The sequence below is a fragment of the Panthera pardus genome, unplaced genomic scaffold, assembly GCF_024362965.1.
Source record: "Panthera pardus isolate Hobbes unplaced genomic scaffold, ASM2436296v1 HiC_scaffold_18, whole genome shotgun sequence".
NCBI classification, from domain to species: Eukaryota; Metazoa; Chordata; class Mammalia; order Carnivora; family Felidae; genus Panthera; species Panthera pardus.
In genome coordinates, this window is record NW_026526743.1 from 3,103,175 (window position 1) to 3,129,293 (window position 26,119).

Here is a 26,119-nt window from a genome sequence, read left to right on the forward strand (position 1 = left end):
AAAAAAAGAAAAGAAAACTGTAAGGTTAAAAAAAAAATCCAGGGATGCACATCTGGCTCAGTCAATGAAGTGTGCGATTCTTGATCCTGGGGCTGTGAGTCTGAACCCCATGTTGGGTGTGGAGGTTACTTAAAAATAAAATCTTGGGGTGCCTGGGTGGCTCAGTTGTTTAGGCTTTGGGCTCTCGATTTTGGCTCAAGTCATGATCTCATGCTTCCTGAGGATGGAGACCCACTTTAGCCTCTGGGCTAACAGCATGGAGTCTGCTTGAGATTTCTCTCTCCCTCTGTGCCTCTCATGATCTCAACATAAATAAATATTTTAAAATTTTTTAATAAAATCTTTTTGAAAAATCCACAATCTGCCTTGCACATAAATAAGACCCAGCGTCTCATAACATAACATTCAAATGTCCAGAATACCAACCAAATTTACTCAAAATGTAAGGAAAAGCCACAAAAATCTCCACTTACGTGGAAAATAACAATAAACACCAAAAAAGTAACAATAATCATCAAAGAATGAGGTGACACCAATGATGGGATTACCTGACTGCCGGAGTCCAGCTCCAGCAGGTCCAAGGGTTCCCAAAGGATGAACGACGTCGGAGAAAAAGTGAAAATAAAACAAAACAAAAATGAAATGGATGCAGACAAACGCAGTGTGTTGAACTGGCCGATTGATTGTAGCAAACTTGGCATTATATTTGCTAGTGATCTCCTTGTAGCATACGTCATCTACGTTTTCTGGCATTACCCAGTTCTAAAATTGTTCGTTTGGGTCATCACCCAATAAGGAATACCATGATTGTTTTCTCATAACGTCCCCTCCTGCCCTTTGCTTATTGATTAATTTCTTTCATTGTTTTTATTATGTGTCTATGCTTATCTATAATCCATAAAGTATTTGCTTTGCTGTTCTCATGAAAGGTCATTTATCTCTCAACACCTCAAGTGGAACAGTTACAGGGACATGACCTCTTGGTTGTTTCCCTGAACCATTCGTGGTTTTGAAGAACAAAAGTGTTCGCCTGGGTCTGAGGTGCCAGGAAGGGGCCAAGAGGGCCTTAGAAACCCACGCCTTGTACATTCTCAGAGAGACAATGCACCTAGGAACCAATGAACCATTCTGTCCCTTAACTGACTAGGTTCAATCATCATCTGGAATGCCTCCTGGGGGCCAGGTGGGCCCAGGGGTTAGAGTGACCTGAGTCCATAGATACACTCCTTAGTTACTGGAGTGGGGCTTTCAAATCCATATGTCTCTCCTTTATTGGCCTCCTTTGCTGGCAAATGCATGAGGCTATCCTTTCTGTAAGTAGAGAAGTCTCCATAGGGGGTGGCAAGGGCTAAACGTAAGGCCGCACAATTTCTTGCGGAACCTTCTTTTCTTTCCTAATGGCTCTTTTCCCAGGGGGCCTGTCGAGGGCAATTCCCCAACAGACAATACCCCAGGTGGTTTTAAGGCCGAATTACCTAAGAGCGGGAGTACAAGAAGCTTCACTGTCGCTGGGCCGCCTTGCAGTCGCCAATCCATCCACGGCCCGGGCCTTGCCACTCAGGCTGGGATAGCTCGGCTTCCAGCACCTGACAAAGATTTAAAAAAAAATTTTTTTTAACGTTGATTTATTATTGAGAGACAGAGAGAGACAGAGCATGAGCAGGGGAGGGGCAGAGAGAGGGGGAGACACAGAATCCAAAGCAGGCTCCAGGCTCTAAGCTGTCAGCTCAGAGCCCGACGCGGGGCTCGAACTCACAAACTGAGAGATCATGACCTGAGCCGAAGTCAAACACTTAACCAACTGAGCCACCCAGGCGCCCCTCCTCATGGGTTCTTAAAGCATACTCAACAATTGCAAGTAGAAAACATATATAACATTTTTCTGTTTGGGACTTTATTATATATAGAGAGAGGTAATATTGAAGACAACCCGGTCATAAAAGGTAACATGGCCAAAATGGTGGTAAGGCTTTTAGATTCCACTTTATCTTTATTTTTTCCTTAAGTAGACACCCCACCCAGTGCAGAGATCAATGCAGGCCTTGAACTCATGACCCTGAGATCAAGATCAAGACCTGAGTTGAGATCAAAAGTCAGACACTTAACTGACTGAGCCACCCAGGCGCCCCTCTAGATTCTACTCTAACACAATATTGATACTACCACTGAGGCATTCAGTGTGTATCTTTTCATCCCTAGTGCAATCACCAAAAAATACACGACCACATCTTGTCAAAAACACAACAGATAAATTAAGGTGGAATCTGAAAAAACTCTTCACGTAACCCCTGAAAAGCCAAGAAAGGAAAGATAGCCATGCAACACAAAGGGCATAAACAGAAAACAAATACAAAAATGGCTGACCCAGGCTAGATTCTAACATGTCAACGATTACGTTCAATGTAAACGGCTCTACGTGCCAATTAAAGCAGAGATTGTCAACGTGGGTTAACAAAACGAAAACAAACTGACTCAACTCTATGCCGTCTTCCACAAAAACTCACTTCAAATATAATGAAATAAGTTGAGTTCAAAGTCAAAGGGTAGCAATAATTATGCCATGCAAACACTAGTTCAAAGACGGCTGGGATGGATAGAAAATGGCAGGGCCCAATGGAGACTCCAAATGTCAGGCTTATTTTTGTGACATCCTTAGCCAGGAGGGCCTCTCTCAGAATCAGCTGGATGCTCTTCATCTTTCCTCTCGCTGGTTCTATGCAGGCCATTTATCCATACTTCACCACTGTGTGGACCTGCCTAAGCCCAGTACCAGCCTATATTCCAGCAGGAAAACGTTTTCTGCCAACGTTCACATGGGCTTCCATTCCTGTGCTCTGTTCCATGAAAGGGACTCAGATCATTCTGGGATAAATACCAGTGGATAAAATGTTAAAGACACAGCATGTTTTTAATAACGACAACATTAAGACTTAGGAATGCCATGAATGTCCTCAACAGAGAGGTTTTTTAAAAAATGTTTATTTATTTATTTTGAGAGAGTGAGAGAGAAGGGGAGGGGCAGAGAGGGAGAGAGAGAATCCCAAGGAGGCCCCACACTGTCAGCGCAGAGACTGAAGTGGGGCTCGAACCCACCAACCGTGAGATCATGACTTAAGCCAAAGTCAAGAGTCGGACGCTCACCTGACTGAGCCACCCAGCCCCCCCACCCCACCGCCAACAGAGAGTTTTTGTAAGACTTCCTGCCTTTTGTTGTGAGACGGTAACATCCCAGAGGTAATGTTCACCGGAATTGCTTCTCACATTGCTCAGGAGAACTGGTCTCCCTGGGCCTTGTCAATCACGAACACACTTGCGTTTATCTGCCTCTGCCCAGATGTCCAAGAAATGTGCCAATGGATGAAACAGGATTTTTTTAAAATTTTTTCAATGTTTATTCACCTTTTTGAGAGACAGAGACAGAGCATGAGCAGGGAAGGGGTAGAGAGAGGGAGGCACAGAATCCGAAGCAGGCTCCGGGCTCCGCGCTGTCACCACAGAGCCCGACGCGGGGCTCGAACCCACGAACCGTGAGATCATGACCAGAGCCAGAGTCGGATGCTCAACCGACTGAGCCACCCAGGCGCCCCAGGATTTGTTTTTAAAAAGCACTTCGAGGCAGTAGTCCTCTCTTCAGATATTCTTGACGTTAAGATATTAGGATACACTAATAGGTCTCCGCAAAATTACACATCAGTCCTCAGGAAAGCCTGTGTGATGTGTTGGTGTTACCTGGACCTCGTGCCTTGGACCCTGAACTCAATGATCACCCGTCCGTTTATCCATTTGCAGCGGAGAACGCTGGATTCTCTCTTCCTGAGTATCGGTCTGAATCACTGTTGTAAGCTCTGCTGGTTGAGGTAGGACATCAGATAAGGGTCTCTTCTACTAATGCTTTTGAAGAGCACCTTCTGGGCCTGGTGCCCTTTATTCTCCACCATCCTCAGTAGGGTCTCGTTCCTTCTCTGCTGTGTTGGCATCTGCCGCACCATCTCCTTCTCTTCCTCGGTGAAGACCCCACGGTCCTGAAGATCATCCAGGACTCCATTCAGGTTCCCCAGCCTGGCTTGAAGATGACGATGGTGCTCCTTCATAAAGGCCACAGCTGGACAGAAGGAAGAGTTGCAGACTCAGAAAGGGGAAGCTTGCTTCTAGGGGTCAGGACCCATGCCCAGCTGCAAGACATAATTCTGCATGGAGACGTTGCTCGTTCTCTTTTGCGGGCTGCCCGGGTCTCACAGACGCACGCTCGGGACGCACAGTCCATTCTCGGGGGTCAATGAACCTAGGGAGAACTCAGTGAGACCTCTTCTTCAATCCCAGCACCCTCCCCTCCAAGCTCTGAGCACCTCGCCTTCGCTACTTTCCGGTTGTCATCGGAACCCTAGAGAGAGGGCTCTACGTTGCCATCCATCCAACTACTCATCCTTCTAACCGTCTCTGAGTTCATACATTGCCAGCAGCTGTGCATGACACCAGAGAGGCAGATGGATAAGGCTGGCTCCCCACCCCCAAGGGTCTTCTGCTGCTGAACTGTGTAGAAAGAGATTTACCTGGTTAAGGACCACACAGGAGGGACAGGGGCACTGGACGGAAGAAGGTATTTTGCATCATGCTGACTCAGGGTTCCTGTTGGTGCCCATGTATAGTACCTCTGTGACCTTGGCCAAATAACATTGCTTTCTTGTTCCTCAGTTTCTTCACTAAAAGTGGGGGGGGGGGGCGCCTGGGTGGCTCAGTCAGTTGAGGTTTCAACTTCGGCTCAGGTCATGATCTCGCGGTTCGTGAGTTCAAGCCCCACATTGGGCTGTCTGCTGTCAGCACAGAGCCTGGAGCCTGCTTCAGATCTTCTGTCCCCCTCTCTCTGCCACTCCCCCGGCTTGCACTCTCTCCCTCTCTCTTTCTCTTTCAAAATAAAACAGCATTTTTTAAAAAGTGTGATTGCTTTTTATGTACAAGTCATGCCTCTAGAACTTTTGCTCTTAACACGGTGGCACAGGTAATTCATGCCCAGTCATCTGTGGCTATAGCCAAACAGCTTAATTTAATGACGTGATTCCTGTGAAGTCTCGGTCTTTGTACTGAAAAGTCATTGCAAGTGTATGGTCAGTGACCCCACAGTTTGAATGAATGATGTTGCTGCCACAGAAAGATTCTCAGCTTAACCTATTCTTGCTGCCTCGATTGTCTCAACCTTCCCGTTTGTTTAGCAACTGCTATTCAACCTTCTTTTTCTTAAGTGTATTTACTTTTTGAGAGAGAGAGAAAGAGCACACGCGCACGAGCAGGAGAGGGGCAGAGAGAGAATCCCAAGCAGCCTCCACGCCATCAGCGCAGAGCCCGATGCAGGACTCGAACTGGGACATCATGACCTGAGCCGGGATCAAGAGTCGGACGCTCAACCGAATGAGCCACCGAGGCGCCCTTGCTATTCGATCTTCTTAACTGGACATAAACTTCACTTTTTCCTTTTCTCCAGGATGCACTCTGAGACGTTTTCAGCTCCCTCAATGCTAGATCCAAGCTCCTCATGTTATCCTCTTCTAAACCCCTCCAGTTTTCCTTGGCAACACGCGCCACAAGTATATTTTGATAAGCAGTGTGGAACAGGCTTCATTGTTTTCACCTGCTGGAATAGAAACCCCATGCGTGCAGAGTGTGTCTGTCTCAGGCTACACTGCATGCAACCTTGTTACTTCACGGCCACTACCATGTCCGCACTCTGACGCTCCTCTGTGATTGGGGAAGCCAGCCACCGTTTATTGACAGGACTAAACAGAAGTGGACCATATAAAGCACAAATACAGGTACCCTGATTATTTAGCATGCTACAGGCCTTTGATAAGCTGCGTTTGTCATCAAGATCATTTTTATCGCCATAGTCCCATGAGGGACAAATGTCACCACAGCCTTCAGGTCACAAAGGAGGGGATGACTAGACTGTGAAGCAAAGTCTTCACGGAAGAATTAGTATCAAAGGAGGATTTGAAGGATTTGTAGGACTTCTTTAATGTTTACTTATTTTTGGAAGAGAGAGAGAGCAAGCAGGGTAGGGCCAGAGGATGCGAAGCTGGCTCTGGGCTGACAGCAGTGAGCCCGATGTGGGGCTGGAACTCATGAACCGTGAGATCATGACCCGAGCCGAAGTCGGATGCTCAACCAACTGAGCCACCCAGGTGCCCCGGAAGGAAAAGAATTTTGGTATTAAGTGCAAGATGCCACCATGCCAAAAGGGAAAGAGGGGTAAAGAGGTGTCATGATTCATGGCACATGGTGGCCAAGATAAAGATTTGACTCAAGATGTGGGCCGGCAGAAGCTTCTGAAAGCTCTTCTAGACAGAGTGAATGAGTGTCAGTTTCATCCTTCAGACGACAGGTGACAGATATCTCTTGCTCAAGAGCTTGTGTGATAGGAAGGGTAGAGACCCTGTATTAATGCTACACACTCACCACCTGCATTAAGTCCTTTCAATTTCCTTTATGAAATCACCTTTACCTGATTCTTCACCAAGAGCTGTAGCTGAGTTTGAACCCAATTGCAACTCCAGGTGTGGGGCCTGATTTTCTCCAGCTAGTCTGCCTCTCTGGACCTCCTGACAGCACCCGCTGGCCAGGATGGGTCTGTTGCCATTTCAAGCGAATGCGATACCCGAGGAGCCTTCTCCTCCCTGAGAGACACCAGAAAATGCTCTCCTTCTCCTCCTGGATGATCTGTTTTGACAAAGGGGGCCCGTCACTTCTACTGTGTGGAGCCTGACAATCATGGCCAACAACATGGAAGGCAGAATGGAGTCCTCTGAATCTTGGCTCCTTATTTTATTTTATTTTATTTTATTTTATTTTATTTTATTTTATTTTTAAAAGTTTAGTGCGATTGAGTCCCACGCTCCTCCGACTGAGCCAGCCAGGTGCCCTTTGGCATTTTATTTTAAATAATTTCTTTCCCCGCTACCTACCATTTCCATTAACCTTAACCAATTCCCAGCTAACACCTGATCTTGACATTTACAACAGCCTCATAAGCCAATGCCCACTTCCTGTTCATTCCTCACTCACAGTCATCCACACAGTTCCGAAGAGTGAGTGCATTGTTACTCACCCTTCAAAAGCCCCCCTTTGCCTTCGGACTAGGCTCCAAAAGAGTTCAATGATCATCCTTATGCTTACAAGTTCTGTTTCTTGCCTGCCCCTCTGGTCTCATGTGGTCTCCGTCTCTCTAAAGTTTGATCCCCAGCCGCCTCAAACTACTCTTACTTAAAGTTCAGCGGATGCAAAATGGTTTCCCAAAAAAGTGTGGTTGCACGCTCAGAGTCTGCGTATTACAGCCTCATGTGTTTGCTGAAGTGCATCAGACTCTGTGTTTGTCTCTGGAACCACTTAGTCTTTGTAAATGAAGAGAAGGTATGAACCCACATTGAGCGACATCACTCAAAGATCTCCTGAAATCAGACTTTTGGTGGAAACACTGCACTGACCTGGGAGGGGAGGAGGGGCCGATGTAGCACCAAACTGGAGCTCCTCTAGGAAGGAAGGAAAAGTTGGAGAATGATATGAAATCAGCTGTATACCTTTATTTAGTTTTTCTTTTCTTTTCTTTTTTAAGTTTATTGTTTTAGTAATCTCTACGCCTATCTTGGGGCTGGAACTCATGACCCCGAGATCAAGAGTCACATGCTGTACTGATCGAGCCAGACAGGTGCCCCTTGGTTTCTCTAGGCTTTGATGTTAACACACTAAAATAATTTTTTAAAATTTTTAAATGTTTTTATTTATTTTTGAAGGAGAGAGAGAGAAAGAGACAGAGCATGAGCAGGGAAGGAGCAGAGAGAGAGGAAAACACAGAATTCGAAGCAGGCTCCAGGCTCCGAGCTGTCAGCACAGAGCCCGATGCAGGGCTCAAACCCACAAACCATGAGGTCATGACCTGAGCCGAAGCTGGACGCTCAACCGACTGAGCCACCCAGGCACCCCTGTAACACACTAAAGTAATTTAATTCCATTTCCTAAGTGAAGGATCCCATTCGAACATTAATATACAAATGGAACCCCATGAGGTAGAAGGTCACTCCCTACCCATTAGGGAAATGCATCAGAGGAAGGAATATATTTTCCCAACATTCCTTCTATTTCTATTTATAAGCCAGTATGTGAGACAATGTGAAGCCAACCCTTAAGTTATCATACTGTTCTACATAAATTATCCTCTAGGAAACAGAACTACCCTATGACCCAGAAGTTGCACCAGAAATTATTTAGCCAGAGGATACAACAAGGTCCAGATTTGAAGGGGTTCATGAGCCCCAATGTTTATAGCAGCATTATTTACAACAGCCAAACTATGGAAGAGCCCAAGTGTCCATCAACTGATGAATGGATAAAGAAGATGTGGCATATATGTGTGTGTGTGTGTGTGTGTGTGTGTGTGTGTGTATTACTCAGCCATCAAAAAAAATGAAATCTTGTCATTTATAGCTATGTGGATGGAGCTAGGGTATACTATGCTAAGTGAAATAAGTCCGTCAGAGAAAGATGAATACCATAGAATTTCGCTCATATGTGGAATTTAGGAAACAAAACAGATGGACATATGGGAAGGAGAAAAAAAAAAAGAAAGAAAGAAAGAGGAAAGCAAACCATAAGCGATTCCTAATGATAGAGAACAAACTGAGGGTTGATGGGAGGGAGGCGGGTGGGGGAGGGGCCAGGTGGAAGATGGGCACTAAGGAGGGCACTTGTAATGATGAACACTGGGTGTTGTATGTAAGTGACAAGTCGCTGAGTTCTACTCCCGAAACCACTATTGCACTAGATGTTAACTGACCAGAATTTAAAGAAAAATTAGGAAGAAAACAATTATCTTCTAGGCAAACGTGTTTTGGCATGAAATACCATCATGAAGTGGTTAAATGTGAACAATAAGCGAGTATATTCCTTAAACCTTCTAACACTGGGGTTGTTGATAGTGCAGAACTTTGGACACTATAAACTGTCAGTAGATTTATTTTCTTCTCTGGGATGAGACCATAAACAGACCTTCTCCTGTGATAGACTTCACTGCAACCAAGGAGACAGGTGCGTGATTTCCCCCCCCCCCCACCAATTCTAGCCTTATATATATATATTTTTTTTACCTACCTGGCTTCACCAAAGTGTACCAGATCAAAGTCTTGTATCTTTTGTCAGTAATTTCAAGCATGATTGGTTCCTTCATCCTCCCAGCATAGACTTTAGAGAAGACCTGGATTTCTCCAGGGTTCCTGTAGGATAATTTCAACTCCTAGAGGAAACACATGACTTAAAGCATCGGTGGGGGGGGGGGGGGGTGAGGGGGGTGGCAAGTTCTGTTTGCCTACAGGAAACTGGCCACTGAAATATAATCCATTTCCCATACAATCTCATGGCTGGTTGAGAGGAAAACAGAGGGAGAAAGGTCAACATTCTTGGTAAGTTTACAATTTCAGGAAATATTATTGTTCCATGGAAGGAAGAGTAGACCAGCTCTTATCAGGACATGGTTCAGAGAATAATCTCTCTTTTTTTTTTTCTTCAAAAGTACAAAATATTTTTGAAACATGTGTTCAATTTGAGTTAGATCCAATTCTACTGACCTTGGGTATTATTTCCAGGGGAGGCAAACAAGACACAATATAACGGGAACCAAAATTCAGTGGGTCCACTGGGGGCGAGGTCTGCAGACGCACACCTTGAAATTTAGCTTCCTCCTCATCTATTGCCTGAGGAAGAAGCAGCAGAAGCAAATCAGAGGGCAAAGCTAAAAGGAAATAAGCAAAAGCAGTCGCATACAAAGTTCTCCATACACGGTATCAAGTAGCACGTATGACATCATTCAATGGACGTAAAGGTTCATGTACAGACTGATACATTCAAATATATATGTATATACCTATATATATGCATATTCGTATATATATGAATATGTCTCTGTATATAAGGAAGGAATGTCTTTTTGAAAAGGCTCAGGTCATCATCTCACAGCCGTGAATTCAAGCCCCGAATCAGGGTCTGTGCTGACAGCATAAAGCCTCCTTGGGATTCTCTCTCTCTCTCTCTCTCTCTCTGCCCCTTCCCTGCTCTCTCACTCAAAATAAACAAATAAACTTTAAAATATTTTCTCTTGTATTTTAAATACCCACGGTTACTCACAACCTAACAACCGCCAGGCCCACACTTGCCTCTTACTGAGCTGTAGGAAAATTAACCAATTGGCCAGAAAATCAGATGAGTCTTCCCCCACTACCCTCTCCACCGAGGTTGGAGGAACAGAAGTGATACTCTATCCAGGGATGCAGTAGCTAGGGGGCCACAATGGCCACCAACACTTCTGCTTCAGCACTAACCCTGGAAAGGGGGGGGGGGGGAGGACTCTGAGCCTTTCACAAATGCACAGGAGGAGGATGACTGCAGAGGGGCGCGTGTGTGTTTCATTTAGATATTACTAATGTCCATTTCTACAATGAAATCTCTGCATCACCTCTTCTGCCAGTCCCCATAAGTCTCCTTTCCCTTTTTTGCTTCTCCTTAAAAGCCGGAAAAGGTAGCTCCATTTTTAGCAGAACCAAACTCCTATTGGGATCATTGCGTATCGTTCTAGAGTCAGCACCTACAGATTGACCTTGTGAAGGGTGATTCATGCTTCTATCAATGAAAGCTGTGCCTTGACTTTTCCTTTCTATGTTTGTTTGTTTGTTTGTTTATTGTGTGTGTGTGTGTGTGTGAGAGAGAGAGAGAGCGCCAAGGAGGGGCAGAGAGAGAGGGAGAATCCCTAGCAGGCTTCAAGCTGTCAGCACAGAGCCCAACACGGGGCTCGAACTCACAAAACTGAGATCATGACCTGAACCAAAATCAAGAGTCCCACGTTCAACCTACTGAGCCACCCAGGTGCCCCTGTGCCTTGACTTTTCCGTTCAATAGGGAGACAGAAGGTCCAAGGTGATAGGCTGAAAATGTAATTCTCACATCTTCTCCCAAATCTGCAGGCCTTACCTTCGTTAGCAAGGAGTCGCTGGGGATAAGATACAAGTGAAATTTCACATCTTCGGGGTGGAAGTGATAATAGATTAGTGCCGTGGATGTGATGGGGACCGAAAGACAGGTCTCTCTGGCAAGTCTCAGCAGGATCCCCATCAGAGAGAAGCTAGGGTTTTCCAGGATGGCATAGAAAGGCTCCACTCGGGCTGGTGGCTCCAGGACCATCCCTTCATCCTTAAAATGAGCAACTTGGAACCAAGAGATATCGACCTCATTTGCTGCAGGGCAACCAGAAAGGCCATTAGACAATGTTCCCCACCGTCCCCACAGCCTCCTCTCTCCCCTCTGTACCTGGGAGGGAGATGACGTGGGGGAGGTGGATTTCAGTGATGACCCCCTCAGGCTCCACAGAGATGTCAAATAAAGGGCCGGCCACCATCCACTTCTCGTGATGCTGTAACTTCAGGTCCAGGTGCCGACCCCAAGAATCGAACGTAATCGTCACGGTCACTGCTGCTGATACCAGGAAGCCAAGGCCTGTTGCTGGCCACAGATAGAAGCCGGCCACGGGGAAGTGGACACTGAAAAGAGTCAGAATGATAGTCATACAGGGACAACACCAGGACTTTGATTTAAAGAACAAATGTGCAGAGGCACCGAGGTGACTCAGTCAGTTGAGCGTCTGACTCAATTTCAGCTCCAGTCATGATCTCACAGTTTGTGAGTTCGAGCCCTGCATTGGGCTCTGTGCTGACAGCATGGAGCCTGCCTGGATTCTCTCTCTCTCCCTCTCTCTCTCTCTCTCTTTCTCTCTCGCTCTCTTTCTGCCCTCCCCACCACCATCAGAAATAAATAAACATTTAAAAAATAAAGAACAATTGTGCAGAGGGATGTGATGTTGTGGAGCAAGGTTCAAGATTCATCTGTGACTTTCACCACATTAGAAAATTCTGTGGGGGGGAGGGGGCCCCTGGGTGGCTCAGTTGGTTGAGCGTCCAACTTCGGCTCAGGTCATGATCTCACGGTTTGTGAGTTCGAGCCCCGTGTCAGGCTCTGTGCTGACAGCTCAGAGCCTGGAGCTTGCCTTGGATTCTGTCTCCTTCTCTCTCTGCCCCTCCCCCACTTGTGCTCTGTCCCTCTGTCTCTCAAAAATAAATAAATGTAAAAAAAATTTTTTTTTAAAGAAAATTCTGGGGAATTAATTAGGCTTTCTGGGCCCTGATTTCTCTGTATTCTACATCTGTCAAAATTAAAATACCAACTCGGAATATGGAATACAGAGAATATTGACAAAATTTCAGATGTCTTAAGAGATATGTCATGTACGTGTATACATGTTAAGTATCACACATTATATACTTTCTTTATAGCAGAATTGTGTTTAAACAATCAGCATCTTCGATTCTTACCTGTATCTGTTTGCACTCTTATCAATCATCTCAATATCCACATTTCCTTCAGGTCCCAGAAACTGATTACTTTTACAAACCGGTTCAGTCCCAGAACAGAGTTTAGCAACCAGGTGGGGCACTACTGTCTTCTCTTCCCAGCAAGTATCTTCTGAAAAAAATATATTGCATGTGTCATATGTGGATTGTTGAAAAAGGCATGGCCTGAAGGGGTCCTGGATGTTGAATTGCACATGCACTGTTGGGAATCCAGATATCAGAGAGAAGGGTATAGGACTAGCACAAGCGGCTTTGTTTTGAATCCACACAGAGAAAGCCACAAGAAGGTTCTTTGTTACTGCTGAAATTACACCCCCAAATTTAAGAAGGAAGTCAGGCTGGGCAGCATGAGGGGCAGGGGGTGTATTTGCCTAAGTCAGGAACCACAGCAGCTAAATTTCTACATGGTCCCAAGGAGCAGAAAATGCTTGTTGCTGGTGAGGGAAGCCAAGTCCATAAAGCGAACAAGCATGAAAGCTGAAGAGGCAAAGACACATCTGTTCACTCTCGTCCTCTCCACCATCCATCTCGTGGCACCCCCAGACCATCGCCCGTTCCCTGAACGCTTCCAGGATCCGGCTGCGCAACAATGCTTGGAGACCCTCCGTGCACGCACTGCTGAATTCATTTCCCACTGCTTAGGCTCTGGGCGAGGATGATTTGCATAGAACAAATATCTCTAACCTGGGCGATAGAAATCTTTTAGCCACTGTCCTCTGACGAAAATTGGTTTATGAGGAATTATATATGATGGAATCTCATTTTGCAGAGAGTAGAGATCTTGTATAGGAAAAATGAAAAGTCTCAATTAAACAGTTACTTAACCTCTCTGAGTTTTTTTCCTCATGTAGAATTGCTCTGAATCTTGGTACCTGGCTGTGTGATACCCAGCGAAAATAGCACACAATGTTAGCTATTCATGTGATTAGCTTACCCAATGACCACATGACTGGGAAGACAGGAGTTGGGCTGGGCATCAAGATACAGCCAACACCAGTGCCCTGCTCTCCTTGAATCTCGCATGGCTTTCAAACTACTTCACACCATGTGGGACAGTTTTCAACCATCAGCACTTAGAGGTGGAGCAAGTAATGACAGAATCTAAAATAGTCATGTTGGGTAATTTTTTCCAGCCCAACACAATGAGCATAGATATATGGGCTGAATTTGAAGATGGAACCTATAAGAAGGTATTACTGGTTAAATGAGTCATAAGAGGGGTGCCTGGGTGGCTCAGTCAGTTAAGTGTCCAACTTCGGCTCAGGTCATGATCTCATAGCCCATGAGTTTGAGCCCCGCATCAGGATCTATGCTGACAGCTCAGAGCCTGGAGCCAGCTTCAGATTCTGTGTGTCCCTCTCTCTCTGTGCTCATCCCCTGTTCATGGTCTCTCTCACACACTCTCTCTCTCTCTCTCTTAAAAATAAATAAACATTAAAAAAATTTTAATGAGTCATAAGAAAGAACTCTTTATCCAATAGGAAAGGTGTCCTGGTGTCCTTACAAGAAAAGGAAGGGGGACCAGATCTCTCTCTCTCTCTCTCTCTCTCTCTCTCTCTCTCTCTCTGGATGCACAAAGAAAAAACCATGTGAAGACCCAGGGAGAAGGTGGCCATCTACAAGCCAGGAAGAGAGTCTTCACGAAAGACCAAATCTACCAGCCTTTGATCTGAGACTTCTAGCTTCCAGAACCATGAGAAAATTAACTTCTATTGTTTAAGGCTCCTAGTCTACCGTATTTTGTTATGGCAGTCCTAGTAGACTAATACAATGGAAACGTCTCCTAACCAAATACAATCCAATGCTGCCACACCTCACTTACCAGCTGGAAGATTTCTCACCTCTAAGTTTGCTTTATTTGTCTTTGAAGTAGAATCTATATAATCCACTCATAGAGTTTCCATGGATAATAAAAAGAGAATATGTGTAATAACCCTAATAGAGTATTTGGAATATGGAATTCATTCCTGATATAACGTCCAAGATTTTGAGTACTTCATATCCCCATTTAAGTTGTATGGAGGATGGTGTTAGAGATAAGAAAATTTGTTTTTGGTTGTCACTGCCATAAAGGACTTCAACACTGTCTTCTCTATGTAAAGCCACGGGACATTTCCATCAACCCACTGACACAGCCCTGGCCTCATCTCTATGTTAGCCAATTACCTGATTCTTGACTCTGTGAAGATTCCTGGTCTTCAGATTCGCTTCTGAATGGAGAACTTGAGTGTCAAAAATGAGGAAAATATTAGAAATTAGTTCACAGCAGGCACCTGGCTATCAGTAGAGCATGAGGCTCTTGATCTTGGGGTCATGAGTTTGAGCCCCATGTTGGGTGTAGAGATTACTTACAACCAAAACTTAAAAAAAAAGAAATAAATCAGTTCACACACACGCAATAATAATAATAAATAATAATAATAATAGTAGTAATAGTAATGAAAGGGATGTGATTAAAAACCAGAGCTGTTTGGCCCAAACAGTGGCCACTAGCCAAAAGAGGCCATTTAAACTTTTAATTTAATTTAATTTAATTTAATTTAATTTAATTTAAAATTCAGCTCCTCAAGGGTGCCTGGGTGGTTCAGTTGGCTAAGAGTCCAACTTCATTCAGGTCATGATCTCACAGTCCATTGGTTTGAGCCCCTCGTCGGGCTCTGTGCTGACAGCTAGAGCTTGGAGCCTGCTTAGGATTCTGTATCTCCCTTTCTCTCTGTCCCTCCCCCACTCATGTTCTGTCTCTGTCCATCTCTTGAAAATTAATAAAATTTAAAAACAATTTAAATTCAGCTCCTCAGCTGTACTATCCACATTTCAAATACTTAATACCTACATGTGGAAAATGGATAACATATTGGCTACTGCAGAACAGAACATTTCCATCATCATGGAAAGTTCTACTGGACAGTTGTATTAGACTCTCAAAAAAGAGATAACTTGGACAAAGAGAGATTTGTTAACAAAATGTAAGCATAGTAGAACTAAGAGGATCTCTCAAACCAAATGTGTTTTCACCACTCTACCTCTTCTCCTATTATACCAGTGTCCAAAGTGGCCATACCTAACTTCTATTGTTTAAGTTGCTCTGGCTGGGGGGGTGCCTGGATGGCTCAGTCAATTAAGTGTCCCAACTCTTGATTTCGGCTCAGGTCATGATCTCATGTTTTGTGGGTTTGAGACCCACATCGTTCTCTGTGCTGACAGTGCAGAGCCTGCTTGGGATTCTCTCTCTCTCTCTCTCTCTCTCTCTCTCTCTCTCTCTCACTGCCTCTCTCTCTCTCAAAATAAATAAACTTAAAAAAATATTTAAGTTGCTCTGACTGTGTCACTTCAGCTGGCAGTAGGGGCAGGACTGGAGGGGGACAAGAATTTTGTGACCACATGGGTTTGTGAGATGCGACTGCTTATATTTCCAAATCCAATGGGCATGATGGCAAAGGAGGTCTGAGAGACAATATTCCAGGGCAAGTTAGATGCACGCTACCCACTCTGAGTCTTTTACTGTGGAGTCTTTTTACTACCAACAAAGTACTGTGAACACACGTGCCTGGTGTCACTAAATGTCAACAGTGGTTAGAGAAGGATTTTCCAATTTTAGTATATGTGCTGCCGAAGCAAACACTAGAGAAGAATTTTCGAAATGAGCCTGCAAAACTTCCTGGAGAAAATTCACAGAAACAAGAAGCTGACATGGGTGAGGGTCAAAAGACACAGCAGGGGAAGAGGAAGAGAAGAAAAAGCAGAAGAGAGGTAGAAGAGGTCCAATAAAGCAAAAAAGAAGACTGTACCACAAAAGATTCTGATCGCCAAAATTCCCAGAGTGAAGAAGAAATATGTGACAGGACTACGTGGCTTTGCAACTTTCGAAATTGATCTTAAAGAAGCACAGAGACTTGATGCTCAAAAATTCTCCTGTGGGGACTCAGTAACAGGAGAGGATGAGATCATCATTCAGGGAGACTTTATATATGACATGATTGATGTCACTCAGGAAAAAATGGCCAGAGGTGGATGATGATGGCTACAAAGATCTTAGAAAAGCAAAGAAGTGATTTTGAAAATTTGTCTGTAGTTAATGATCATAACTGAGAGTTGATGTGGCCAAAGGGAGAGAGGACTTAAATACATATATATATATATATATATATATATATATATATACACACACACACACACACACACACACACACACGTACACACACACACACATGTTTATGTGTGTGTGTGTGTGTGCACATGTGTCTGTGTGTGTGTGTGTGTGTGTGTGTCCTACAGTAAAACTGTAGATTTCAGCACACTTGGTATTTTCACTGTTCTGGATAAGGTTGGTTCGTTTTTTTAACTGCCAAAGTCTGATAAACAGAGGGGAGACTGTAATGCTTATACATGAAATAGAATTTAGTCAAATAAACATTTTGGGTCATTTAGCATTAATTAATTAATTAATTGGCTCTCATTTGTGTCATATAACTTTTGGAATAAAAACACTGAATTAGCAATTGACTCATGGGTGAAACACATGCTCCCATAGCAGTGGTGCCCAAACTTGACTGCACCTGGGAAGCTAAACCACTCGCCCCCCCCTCCCCTGCAACTCACACACATACCTATCACAAAACACAGGTCACAGCCCGTACCAATTAAGTCAGGAGGTTGGTGGTGAGACCAAAGCACCATTACTTTTAAAGCTTCCATGATTCCACTATTTAGACAAAGCTGAAAATCATGATCTATGGGGTGAACTAGTGGTTCATGAGGCACCTGGTTGTGAGAATCTGTCCCTAACACATGACGACAACCAACACAATCCAGCCTCTGTCTTGGGGAGTTGGAAATTTGGAATGAATCAAGACCTGGGGTATCACAAGGCAAGAATCCTAGTTCCTAAAAAGAGGTATGATGAAGGACGCCTGAGTGGCTCAGTCAGTTGAGCGTCTGACTCTTGATCTCAGGTCATGATCTCATGGCTGTGAATTCGAGCTCTGTGTTGGGCTCTGTGCTCGTCATGAAGCCTGCTTAAGTTAAAAAAAAAAGGGGGGAGGGGGAGATGTGATGAAAGAGGAAACAAAAGCATTGTTTTCTGTGGGTAAAGTAGTTATTGCATAATTGCTTCCATGGTATCATGAAATGTCTAGTTTCACTGATGTGTTCTTAGATTCCCTTCATTTCTTGATCTATACGCGTAATCCTTGATCCCCAAACTCCTTATCTATTCCTTGCTATGTCTATTCACTTCAACATGATAAGGGATTAACAGAGAAATTGATACACAGGCTATGGATAAAAAAGAACACATATTTGCAGAAGTGGACTTAAAGAATCTGTGGCTCTTTTCTCAAAAGCGTTCTTGGGCAAGCCACGTGCGAGAAACTTGACCTGCCCTGCTCAGTCTTGGCGCTATGTCTGAGGCTACAGAAGCAGTCATGGATTGTGTTGGCCCCATGCAAAGCACGGAGGTTACATACACTGCCTTCTGTGTGATGCTCCTGCACGCTGGATTCCAATGGGTGGCAGAGGTTGGGATTTCGGTGGTGGGAGGAACCCCTGGTGAGCGGGAGCCAATTCATCCCAGTAGGTGGGATCCGACTGTTAAATTTTTCAGGAATTTTGTGTGCAGGTTGTTAAACACAGCTATTATTAAGAATTAAGTTACTGGGGCGCCTGGGTGGCTCAGTCGGTTAAGCGGCCGACTTTGGCTCAGGTCATCATCTCACAGTCCGTGAGTTCGAACCCCGTGTCAGGCTCTGTGCTGACAGCTCGGAGCCTGGAGCCTGTTTCAGATTCTGTGCCTCCTTCTCTCTCTGACCCTCCCCTGTTCATGCTCTGTCTGTCTCTGTCTCAAAAATAAATAAACATTAAAAAAAACAAAAGAATTAAGTTACCTAAGACTTTCATTTAAATAGACCATATTACAAATAAATAAATGCTCGCATTTTTACTACATCTTACTCTGCACTCTTTTCTCTAAGTTTGTTATTTATTCTTTTGTCGTCTCTACACTCAACATGGGGCTCCGACTCAGGGTCCTGAGATCAAAGAGTTGCAAGCTCTTTCTACTGAGCCACCCAGGCACCTCTATACTCTGTACTCTTGAGGTTATGCTAGTAGTTTGAGATCCACCATGATACAAGTAATCACCCCACAGAAATTGGACGGCACTACAAATAAAAGCTCTCTCCCTCCCCTGAGGAAGCTGGTGTTGAATATTTTCCACCACACCCCTTCAGGGACTCCCCACTCCGTCCTTCAGCCTCGTCACGAGCCAGATTCCCAAGGCACTGAGCTAGCAATTTGTTTTGGTTCCCATCTTAACCAATGACACAGTGATCTTTGCATCCATGACTGCCTTTTCGTGTATAGCTTCTCATCCTGCCTTCCTGGAAGAAGAGGTGGTTGATCTCATTCATAAATTTGTGGGTTTGCTGGTAAGACTGTATAACCTCATTCATTCTCCCCCTGATTCCCATATAAATGACCAAATTCCCCTGATTCCTGTGCGCCCCTCTGGTATCGAGGAACAGAATCCAGTACTGTTACAGCTTTTTCCATATAATCATTCCCCTTACCAGGAAATCTCTTCCTCACAGGACTCAGTTCCAAGAGCAGTGATGTGCGGTGGTGGCTCTGATATCAACACTTCACAATATCCTCCATTTTCTGAGAAAGTAGAAAACTGGTCATCCTGTATGTGCGCAGCCGAAGAGCAGGGGTGAGATACGTCATCATATCCACTGCACACAGAACGGAAGTTGTGTTATGAATACAGCATGGAGGCCTGGTGGAAGGACAATCTTGGCAGCATGATTTTATGTTAAAAGCCATGGACCCCATGCTTTGTCTTTTTAGAAGTCTTCTCTCAAGCCCCCATGAGCCCATCTCACCCCGCTTCATACCAGATTTCACTGTGTCTCTATTTCCCATTCCACATTGCTCTCTCCATCCCGGGAAGCAGAACTCAGTCGATTCTCAACACCAAGTACTTGCTGTAACATTTTGTTTCATACTAGATTGTTGACCTAAGTGACCTTGTTGAGAAGTTTAGGGAGAAGAGAAGATTCCTAGCTTATATTCTGCCTTCACCCATCATTGGTGCCCGAGAGAATGGGACCCTAATGTGAGTGTGTGAAATTCCAGGATATCAGTGAGATTATGTTCTGTAAGAACCCGCCCAGAACAGGGGCACCTGGGTGGCTGAGTTGGTTAGCAACAGACTCTTGACTTTGGCTCAGGTCATGATCTCATGGTTTTTGGGTTCAAGCCCCAAGTTGGGCTCTGCGCTGGCAGTGCAGAGCCAGCCTGGGATTCTCTCTCTCTGCCGCATCCTTGTTCATGCTCTCTTGTTTTCTCTCAAAATAAGTAAACATTTAAAAATGTAAGAGGAGGGGCGCCTGGGTGGCTCAGTCGGTTAAGCGGCCGACTTCAGCTCAGGTCACGATCTCGCGGTCCGTGAGTTTGAGCCCCGCATCGGGCTCTGGGCTGATGGCTCGGAGCCTGGAGCCTGCTTCCGATTCTGTGTCTCCCTCTCTCTCTGCCCCTCCCCCATTCATGCTCTGTCTCTCTCTGTCTCAAAAATAAATAAAATGTAAAAAAAAAAATTAAAAAATAAAATAAAATAAAATAAAATAAAAATGTAAGAGGAAAAGAACCCATTCAGTACTAATGCTCCTTTTCTACCTCCTGCCTCCACATGATGAGATACACCTGAGATGCTAAACGATGGCTATCAGGCTTATTTCCTTCTTCCACTGGGGATCCTCGTCAAGATATGGAACAGAAAAGTCCTATGCTAGGTCCTTTCTTCTTCTTCACACTTGAGAGCTGGGGTCCAGGGTCCCTTGGCTGGCTGATATCAAGATTGGGGTTAAGAGCAAGGGAGCATCCTTTCGGCCAAGACCTGTACTGTCTAATATGATAGCCACTAGACACACGTGCCTATTTAAACTTAAATTTTAATTAATTAAAATTTAAAATCAGTTTCTCACTTGAACTAGCCATATTTCAAGTGGCCAAACATCGCAGGTGGACAATGGTTTTCATATTAGACACCACGCATATGAGCTATGTCCATGCTGGCAAGAATTCTATTGATGGCCCTGACCTTAATCATCTACGATGGTTCACTTGACTAGAGATTGGCATTGGAGTAACTGGCATTGGTTCAACCAAATAAAGTGGTTTATTGAGTCCTACAAGCCACGGTACCCTGTATAGAAATATCCTATTGAGAAAGGGTGGATAGACGAAGCAACACTGAGAAATTCTTGTGTTCATCGGCAATATATTCCAGCCTGTCAAATATTACCTTGAAATAAAATCTATATCTGAGTTACTAGTACTGGGTCAATGTCAATTTCCAAATTGTGGCAGTGATATTTTTGTTGTTGTTGTTAATGTAGTTAGAGACAGAAGAGTGGGGGAGGGGCAGAGGGGGGGGAGAGAGAGAGAGAGAGAGAGAGAGAGAGAATCTCAAGCAGGCTTCATGCTCAGCTCTGAGCCCAATTCAGGGCTGGATGCCACGACCCTGGGATCATGACCTGAACTGAAATCAAGAGTTGGCACTCAACCGACTGAGCCACCCAGGCGCCCTGACAATGACTATGGTTATAAAAGATATCATCATTAAGGGAAGCTGGGTTGAGTGAACATTTTTGCTCATTCTGTACTACTTTGGCTACTTCCTGTGGGTCTTAAACCATCTCAAAATAAAAAGTCATAACGACGAAAAAGAAAGAACAAATACGCTGATTTTTATGCAAATAATCTCAACGTCTTTGCTTTTCACTGATCTCTCTGAGACAGAGGGACAAGATCCAGAATCTTCCATTTTATCCACACTGAATATAGTATCTCTTACCTGAGAAAGTCAATTTTGCATCGGTCCTGAGAAGGGGTAGAGATCTGTTTTTGTTTTTGCTTTGACCGGGCGGACATCCTCCACGGTGACAGGTAGAAGTTCTCTGAGTGGTAGGCGTTCTTTTCCACTTTGTCTGCATCACTGCTGCACACACACAACCTGGAAAACACAAAGGGTGTTGTGATTTGTGTGTATGTGCAGGGAACTGGATGGGGGGATGGTCTCCTCACTGTGATGCAGTGGAAGTAACACAAACCAGATGCCTCATCCTCAGAGTGATGCATTTTCTGATGTCCACCTTGGGATTCACTTATTTCACTGTGTTGACTGTTACCCCATCACCACTCAGCAGACAGTGAGCTCATCTCAGGAGACATGGCTCATTTGATTCTCAATGCTTCAGGTTCATCACATGTATATGTAATACTTGGTAAGACTTAATACAGACTCGAATATAACTTGTACAACAATATTGTATGGTAGTAAAGTAGGGAGTGTGAGAAGTTCCTTACTCTTCTGCTGCCCTTCATCGGTCCTAAAAAGGGGGAACTTTTGTACAATTGCACCACACTAGATGAATTAAACTTCCCCCAAAGCAACATCTGTTTATTTAGTGTGAGTTTGTCGTGACTATGGCGACCAAAGAGAAGAGAATCCAAAGGCTGGTTCTTGGCACTTATAGCCAAATCGACATTGTTGCTTAACTCTCTGAGGGAAGTATCGGTTTCCTGACTTGTAAAGCAAGGATATAACACCATCCTCGCAAATCCTTGTGATGATTAATTCTAGCAGGGTAATATTACCCAGTACCCAACCTAAAAAATGTTAGAGTCCCAAAGAAAATAACTCACGTCAGTCACCCTCAATACTCCCTAGCATGGGGGCTTGTACACCTGTCATATTGGCTGCATCTTTGGTCCAATTCATTTCTGTCCAGTTCCAAGATGAGGCAAAAATGTGCTTTCATTGGTCACAAAGAAAACAAGAGCCTCTGGAAGGTGTGCTGTTGAGGAGTAGCTGAAGCGTTCATGGATACAGCCTAGTGAGTTTGCCTTGTGCCTTGGGATGGTCAAAAGCACAGCCATGGCATCAGGGAAAGAGTTGGAGAGACTCACTTGTGCTCAGGTATGAAGTTGTGGTCAGAGTCAAGGTCATATTACCCAACGATGGAGAGAGAAAGTCTAGGTAGTGCATCTGGCCATCCAGGAAGGTGTTCCCCCTCAGGTATGTTGACACGAGTGAATGAATAAGAAATGTAAGCAGAGCCTTTTCTTTAAAAAGAAAAAAGAAAAAAAAAAAAAAAAGCAAGGACACCTGGGGGGACTCAGTCGGTTAAGCGTCTGACTCTTGGTTTCGGCTCAGGTCATGATCTCACAGTTCATGAGATTGAGCCCCGCGTTGGGCTCTGGGCTGACAGCACAGAGACTACTTGGGCTTCTCTCTCTCTTCCTCTCTCTCTGCCCTCTCTCCCCCTCAAAATAGATAAATACACCTAAAAATTTTTTAATAAAATGAAATAAGTAATACAAAAAGACCGTAGTACTCAGTATTTCATGCATCAATAATGAGGAGGCAGAGGAAAATAATGAGGTACAGAGGATACAAAGCCATCAAGAGTCCTCGAAGGGCAGTATATATACTCTCACCATGTCAAAGGGCATCTCTTAAATATGCGTATCCTTTTCTTAGATGTATATTTTTCCATTTTATCAGCCGGTGTGTTTACCTCTCTGCTACGTCTCTATTAACCCTGAGAAAAGAAAAGAAAATTGTATTCACATAAGTTGGAAGAACCTGCAGATAAATGTTAGCTTTTATGTCGCCACACAATTGCCAACATTGTTTATTGTCCGCTCAAAAGAGGTACATCAGGTGAATTGTTCCCAGTAATGCTAGGCAATTGGAAGAGAGACCCAGAAAAGACTGTGAAGTTTAAAAATTATTTTTTAATTTTTCAATTTTTTAAGTGTTTGTTTCTTTCTGAGAGAGAGAGAGAGTGCAAGCAGGCTAGGGGCGGGGGGGGGGGGGCGGACCGAGGATCTGAAGTGGGCTCCCTGATGACAGCAACGAGCCCAATGCAGGGCTCTCTCTCTCTCTCTCTCTCTCTCTCTCTCTCTCTCTCCTTCTCTTCTCTGTCTCTCTCTCTCAGAACAAATAAACTTTAAAAAGAAAAAAAAAACCCAGAAATCAGAACCACATGGTAAACACGGGCAAATACCAAAAACCATAGTACTGATTAAAACTCAAAGAGATTCATTACAGCCCGATACCGAAGAAAGATTTGTAGGAGGTTATTACAGACTCTGCAGAAGTGAAGGTTTTTTCCAGGTTAATTTATTTATTTTGAGAGAGAAAGGGAACAAGTGGAGGAGGGGCAGAGAGAGGAGACAGAGAATCCCAAGCAGGTTCCCCACCACCAGCATACAGCCCAACACAGGGATCAATCCCAAGAACTGTGAGATCAAGACCTGAGCTGAAACCAAGAGTCTGTCCTCAACTGACTGAGCCACCCAGGCACAGAAGTGACTTTGATTTTGCTTTCTTCTGAGTCAGATGCCAGCTCTGTCTGGCTCAAATCTACCCACAACCAGCTTCAGGGGGTTCTGAAAGCCCACTTCCCCTGCTGATTTCAAAAGGAGCTTGGAACTAGGCAATCTGCAGCCAAGGGCATCCTCCCATCTGTCCCTCCCTCCCCTGAAGCCACCCTACTTGATCTTTTCCTGCAGTACTTACCTAAGTCTCGGTTTCCCCAGGGCACAGAAAGGAGAAGGCAGAGCTGGTGGCTCAGACATCCCCGGGCTGCCCCAGGTTGTGTTCATCTGGGGAAAGACTGCCCCAAAGTGAAGAGGCTGAGGCTGAGTCAGAGGAGAATTAGGGACCTCCTCTTATTAAAAGAAGAAGTCCGGCCTCTTGTTATTTATGACATAATACTTTCCCAAGAATGTGTGATCACTGATGCTCAATTTTACTTTTTTTAACGATTTTACTTGTAAGTAATCTCTACCCCCAACATGGGGCTCAAACTCACAACCCTGAGATCAAGAGTTGGGTGCTCTACCCGCTGAGCCAGCCAGGTGTCCCACTGATTCTCAGTTTGAAATGTAATTATAATAATACTTTTACAGTAATGTTGATATTAATAATTTTGAATTGTGCATGTAATACTGTAATTATTAGAAGGTAGCTTTGTTGGGGCGCCTGGGTGGCTCAGTCAGTTAAGGGTCCGACCTCAGCTCCGGTCATGATCTCACAGTTTGTGAGTTCGAGCCCCACGTTGGGCTCTGAGCTAGGCATGAAAACTAATTAAAAAAAAAAAAAAAGGCAGTAAGGGGAGCCTGGGTGGCTCAGTAAGCTAAGCATCCAACTCTTGGTTTTGGCTCAGGTCACGATCTCACAGTTCCTGGGTTCAAGCCCTGCATCAGGCTCTGCACTGACTGTGCAGAGCCTACTTGGGATTCTCTCTCTCTCCCTCTCTCTGCCTACTCACACTGTCCCTGTCTCTATCAAGATAAATAAATAAATTTTAAAATAAATTAAATAAATAGATAATGGCAAGAAAAAGCAACCCAACTTTATTATTTAAGAAAAAATTTTTTAAAAGCTTATTCATTTTTGAGAGGCAGAGACAGAGCACGAGCAGGGGAGGGACACACAGAATCCGAATGGGATCCAGGCTCTGAGCTGTCAGCACAGAGCCCGACATGAGGCTGGAACTTAGGAACTGTGAGATCATGACCTGAGCTGAAGTCGGACGCCCAACGGACTGAGCCACCCAGGAGCCCCAAGCAACAACCCAACTTTAGATGTTGGCCAGGATCTGGATGTCATTGTCCTAATGCTCACTTTTTTTTTTTTTTTTAATTTTAAGTCATCTCTGTGCCCAACATGGGGCTCAAACTCACAACCTTGAGAACAAGAGCCACGCGCTCCCCTGGGTGGCTCAGTCATTTGAGCGTCAGACTTCGGCCCAGGTCATGATCTCGAAGTCTGTGAGTTCAAGCCCCGCGTTGGACTCTGTGCTGACAGCTCAGAACCTGGAACCTGCCTTAAGCATAAACACTGCTTCAAATTCTACATCTCTCTCCCTCTCCGCCCCTCCCCTGCTTGCGCTCTGTCTCTGTCTCTCTCTGTCTCAAAAATAAATATTAAAAAAAATAAAAACAAACAGACAAACAAACAGTCACGTGCTCCACCAACCGAGCCAGAGTATCGAGTAGGATATAGAGCACCGTTGTTCAGTTGGCCAGGGACACTGGCGGCAAAGGATTGCAGAAAGGAGACCAATCAGCAGGGCAGAGTTTACTCACTCTTCTGGGGAGGAGAGGGGCCAGACATCTAGAGATGAGCTGAGTTCCCGCCAGGGAGTTTTAAGGGTTTGAGAGGGCTGAGGCTCTGTCCTCAGAGGGGCCAATTTCTCGACAGGGTAGTTAGACCTAGAGGTGGTAGGTTTTTAAGAAACGCTGTCCAGGATGTGGGTTGTGGTCAGGCTAGAGAAGAGTATGGTGCCTACTTTCTGAGGTTGGCGGGTACCCTGACCTAGAAAAACAAAGAGTTCAGGGTCAAGGGCACACTTGACCCTGTGAGTCTTGCCACTAAGTGTGGCTGGTGGGGCAGAGAGCTTTGAATAGATTCCTTTCAACAGTCATTTTGGCTTCAGTGCAAAACATCCTAGGGGACGCCTGGGTGGCTCAGTCTGTTAAGCATCCTACTTCAGCTCAGGTCATGATCTCTGGGTTCGTGAGTTCAAGCCCCATGCCGGGCTCTGTGCTAACAAGCTCAGAGCCTGGAGCCTGCTTTGGATTCTGTGTCTCCCTCTCTCTCTCTGCCCCTC

At 44.7% G+C, this 26,119-nt stretch overlaps 2 protein-coding genes and 1 pseudogene across 11 annotated transcripts in view; 2 read left to right on the forward strand and 1 right to left on the reverse strand.

Annotated features, from left to right (window-relative positions):
- ZSWIM9 (zinc finger SWIM-type containing 9) overlaps positions 1 to 26,119 on the forward strand; it is a 181,946-nt gene that overhangs the window by 34,050 nt on the left and 121,777 nt on the right. The gene's annotated exons all lie outside the window — the stretch shown is intronic.
- Positions 1,472 to 24,153, reverse strand: CARD8 (caspase recruitment domain family member 8). 10 transcript variants are annotated; one of them, XM_019425836.2, is made up of 12 exons: positions 24,022 to 24,153; positions 22,935 to 23,038; positions 21,289 to 21,447; positions 19,001 to 19,165; positions 14,601 to 14,656; positions 12,396 to 12,546; positions 11,338 to 11,567; positions 11,002 to 11,264; positions 9,606 to 9,731; positions 9,133 to 9,274; positions 7,473 to 7,517; positions 1,921 to 4,102 (listed from the first exon to the last, which is right to left on the reverse strand). In XM_019425836.2, the coding sequence occupies exons 2-12, from the start codon at positions 22,991 to 22,993 to the stop codon at positions 3,831 to 3,833; spliced, it is 1,668 nt and encodes a 555-aa protein (XP_019281381.2). In that variant the 5' UTR covers positions 22,994 to 23,038; positions 24,022 to 24,153; the 3' UTR covers positions 1,921 to 3,830. The 10 variants fall into 10 exon arrangements, with proteins under 10 accessions (XP_019281386.2, XP_053761530.1, XP_019281381.2 ...); XM_019425839.2 differs by lacking the exons at positions 22,935 to 23,038; positions 24,022 to 24,153 and adding an exon at positions 22,404 to 22,778; XM_019425837.2 differs by lacking the exons at positions 22,935 to 23,038; positions 24,022 to 24,153 and adding an exon at positions 22,140 to 22,778.
- Positions 15,268 to 16,553, forward strand: LOC128778048 (density-regulated protein-like; annotated as a pseudogene).

Coding starts and splice junctions, on each gene's coding strand:
- CARD8 (XM_019425832.2), bottom strand. CDS start 21,572: ATGCATCACTCTGAGGATGAGGCATCTGGTTTGTGTTACTTCCACTGC. Junction 11,265..11,337: donor CCACGTCATCTCCCTCCCAG/GTACAGAGGGGA, acceptor GTTGCCCTGCAG/CAAATGAGGTCGATATCTCT. Junction 4,103..7,472: donor GGCCCCTCCTCCCCTCCCAG/GTCAGTGCAGTG, acceptor CCTTCTGTCCAG/CTGTGGCCTTTATGAAGGAG.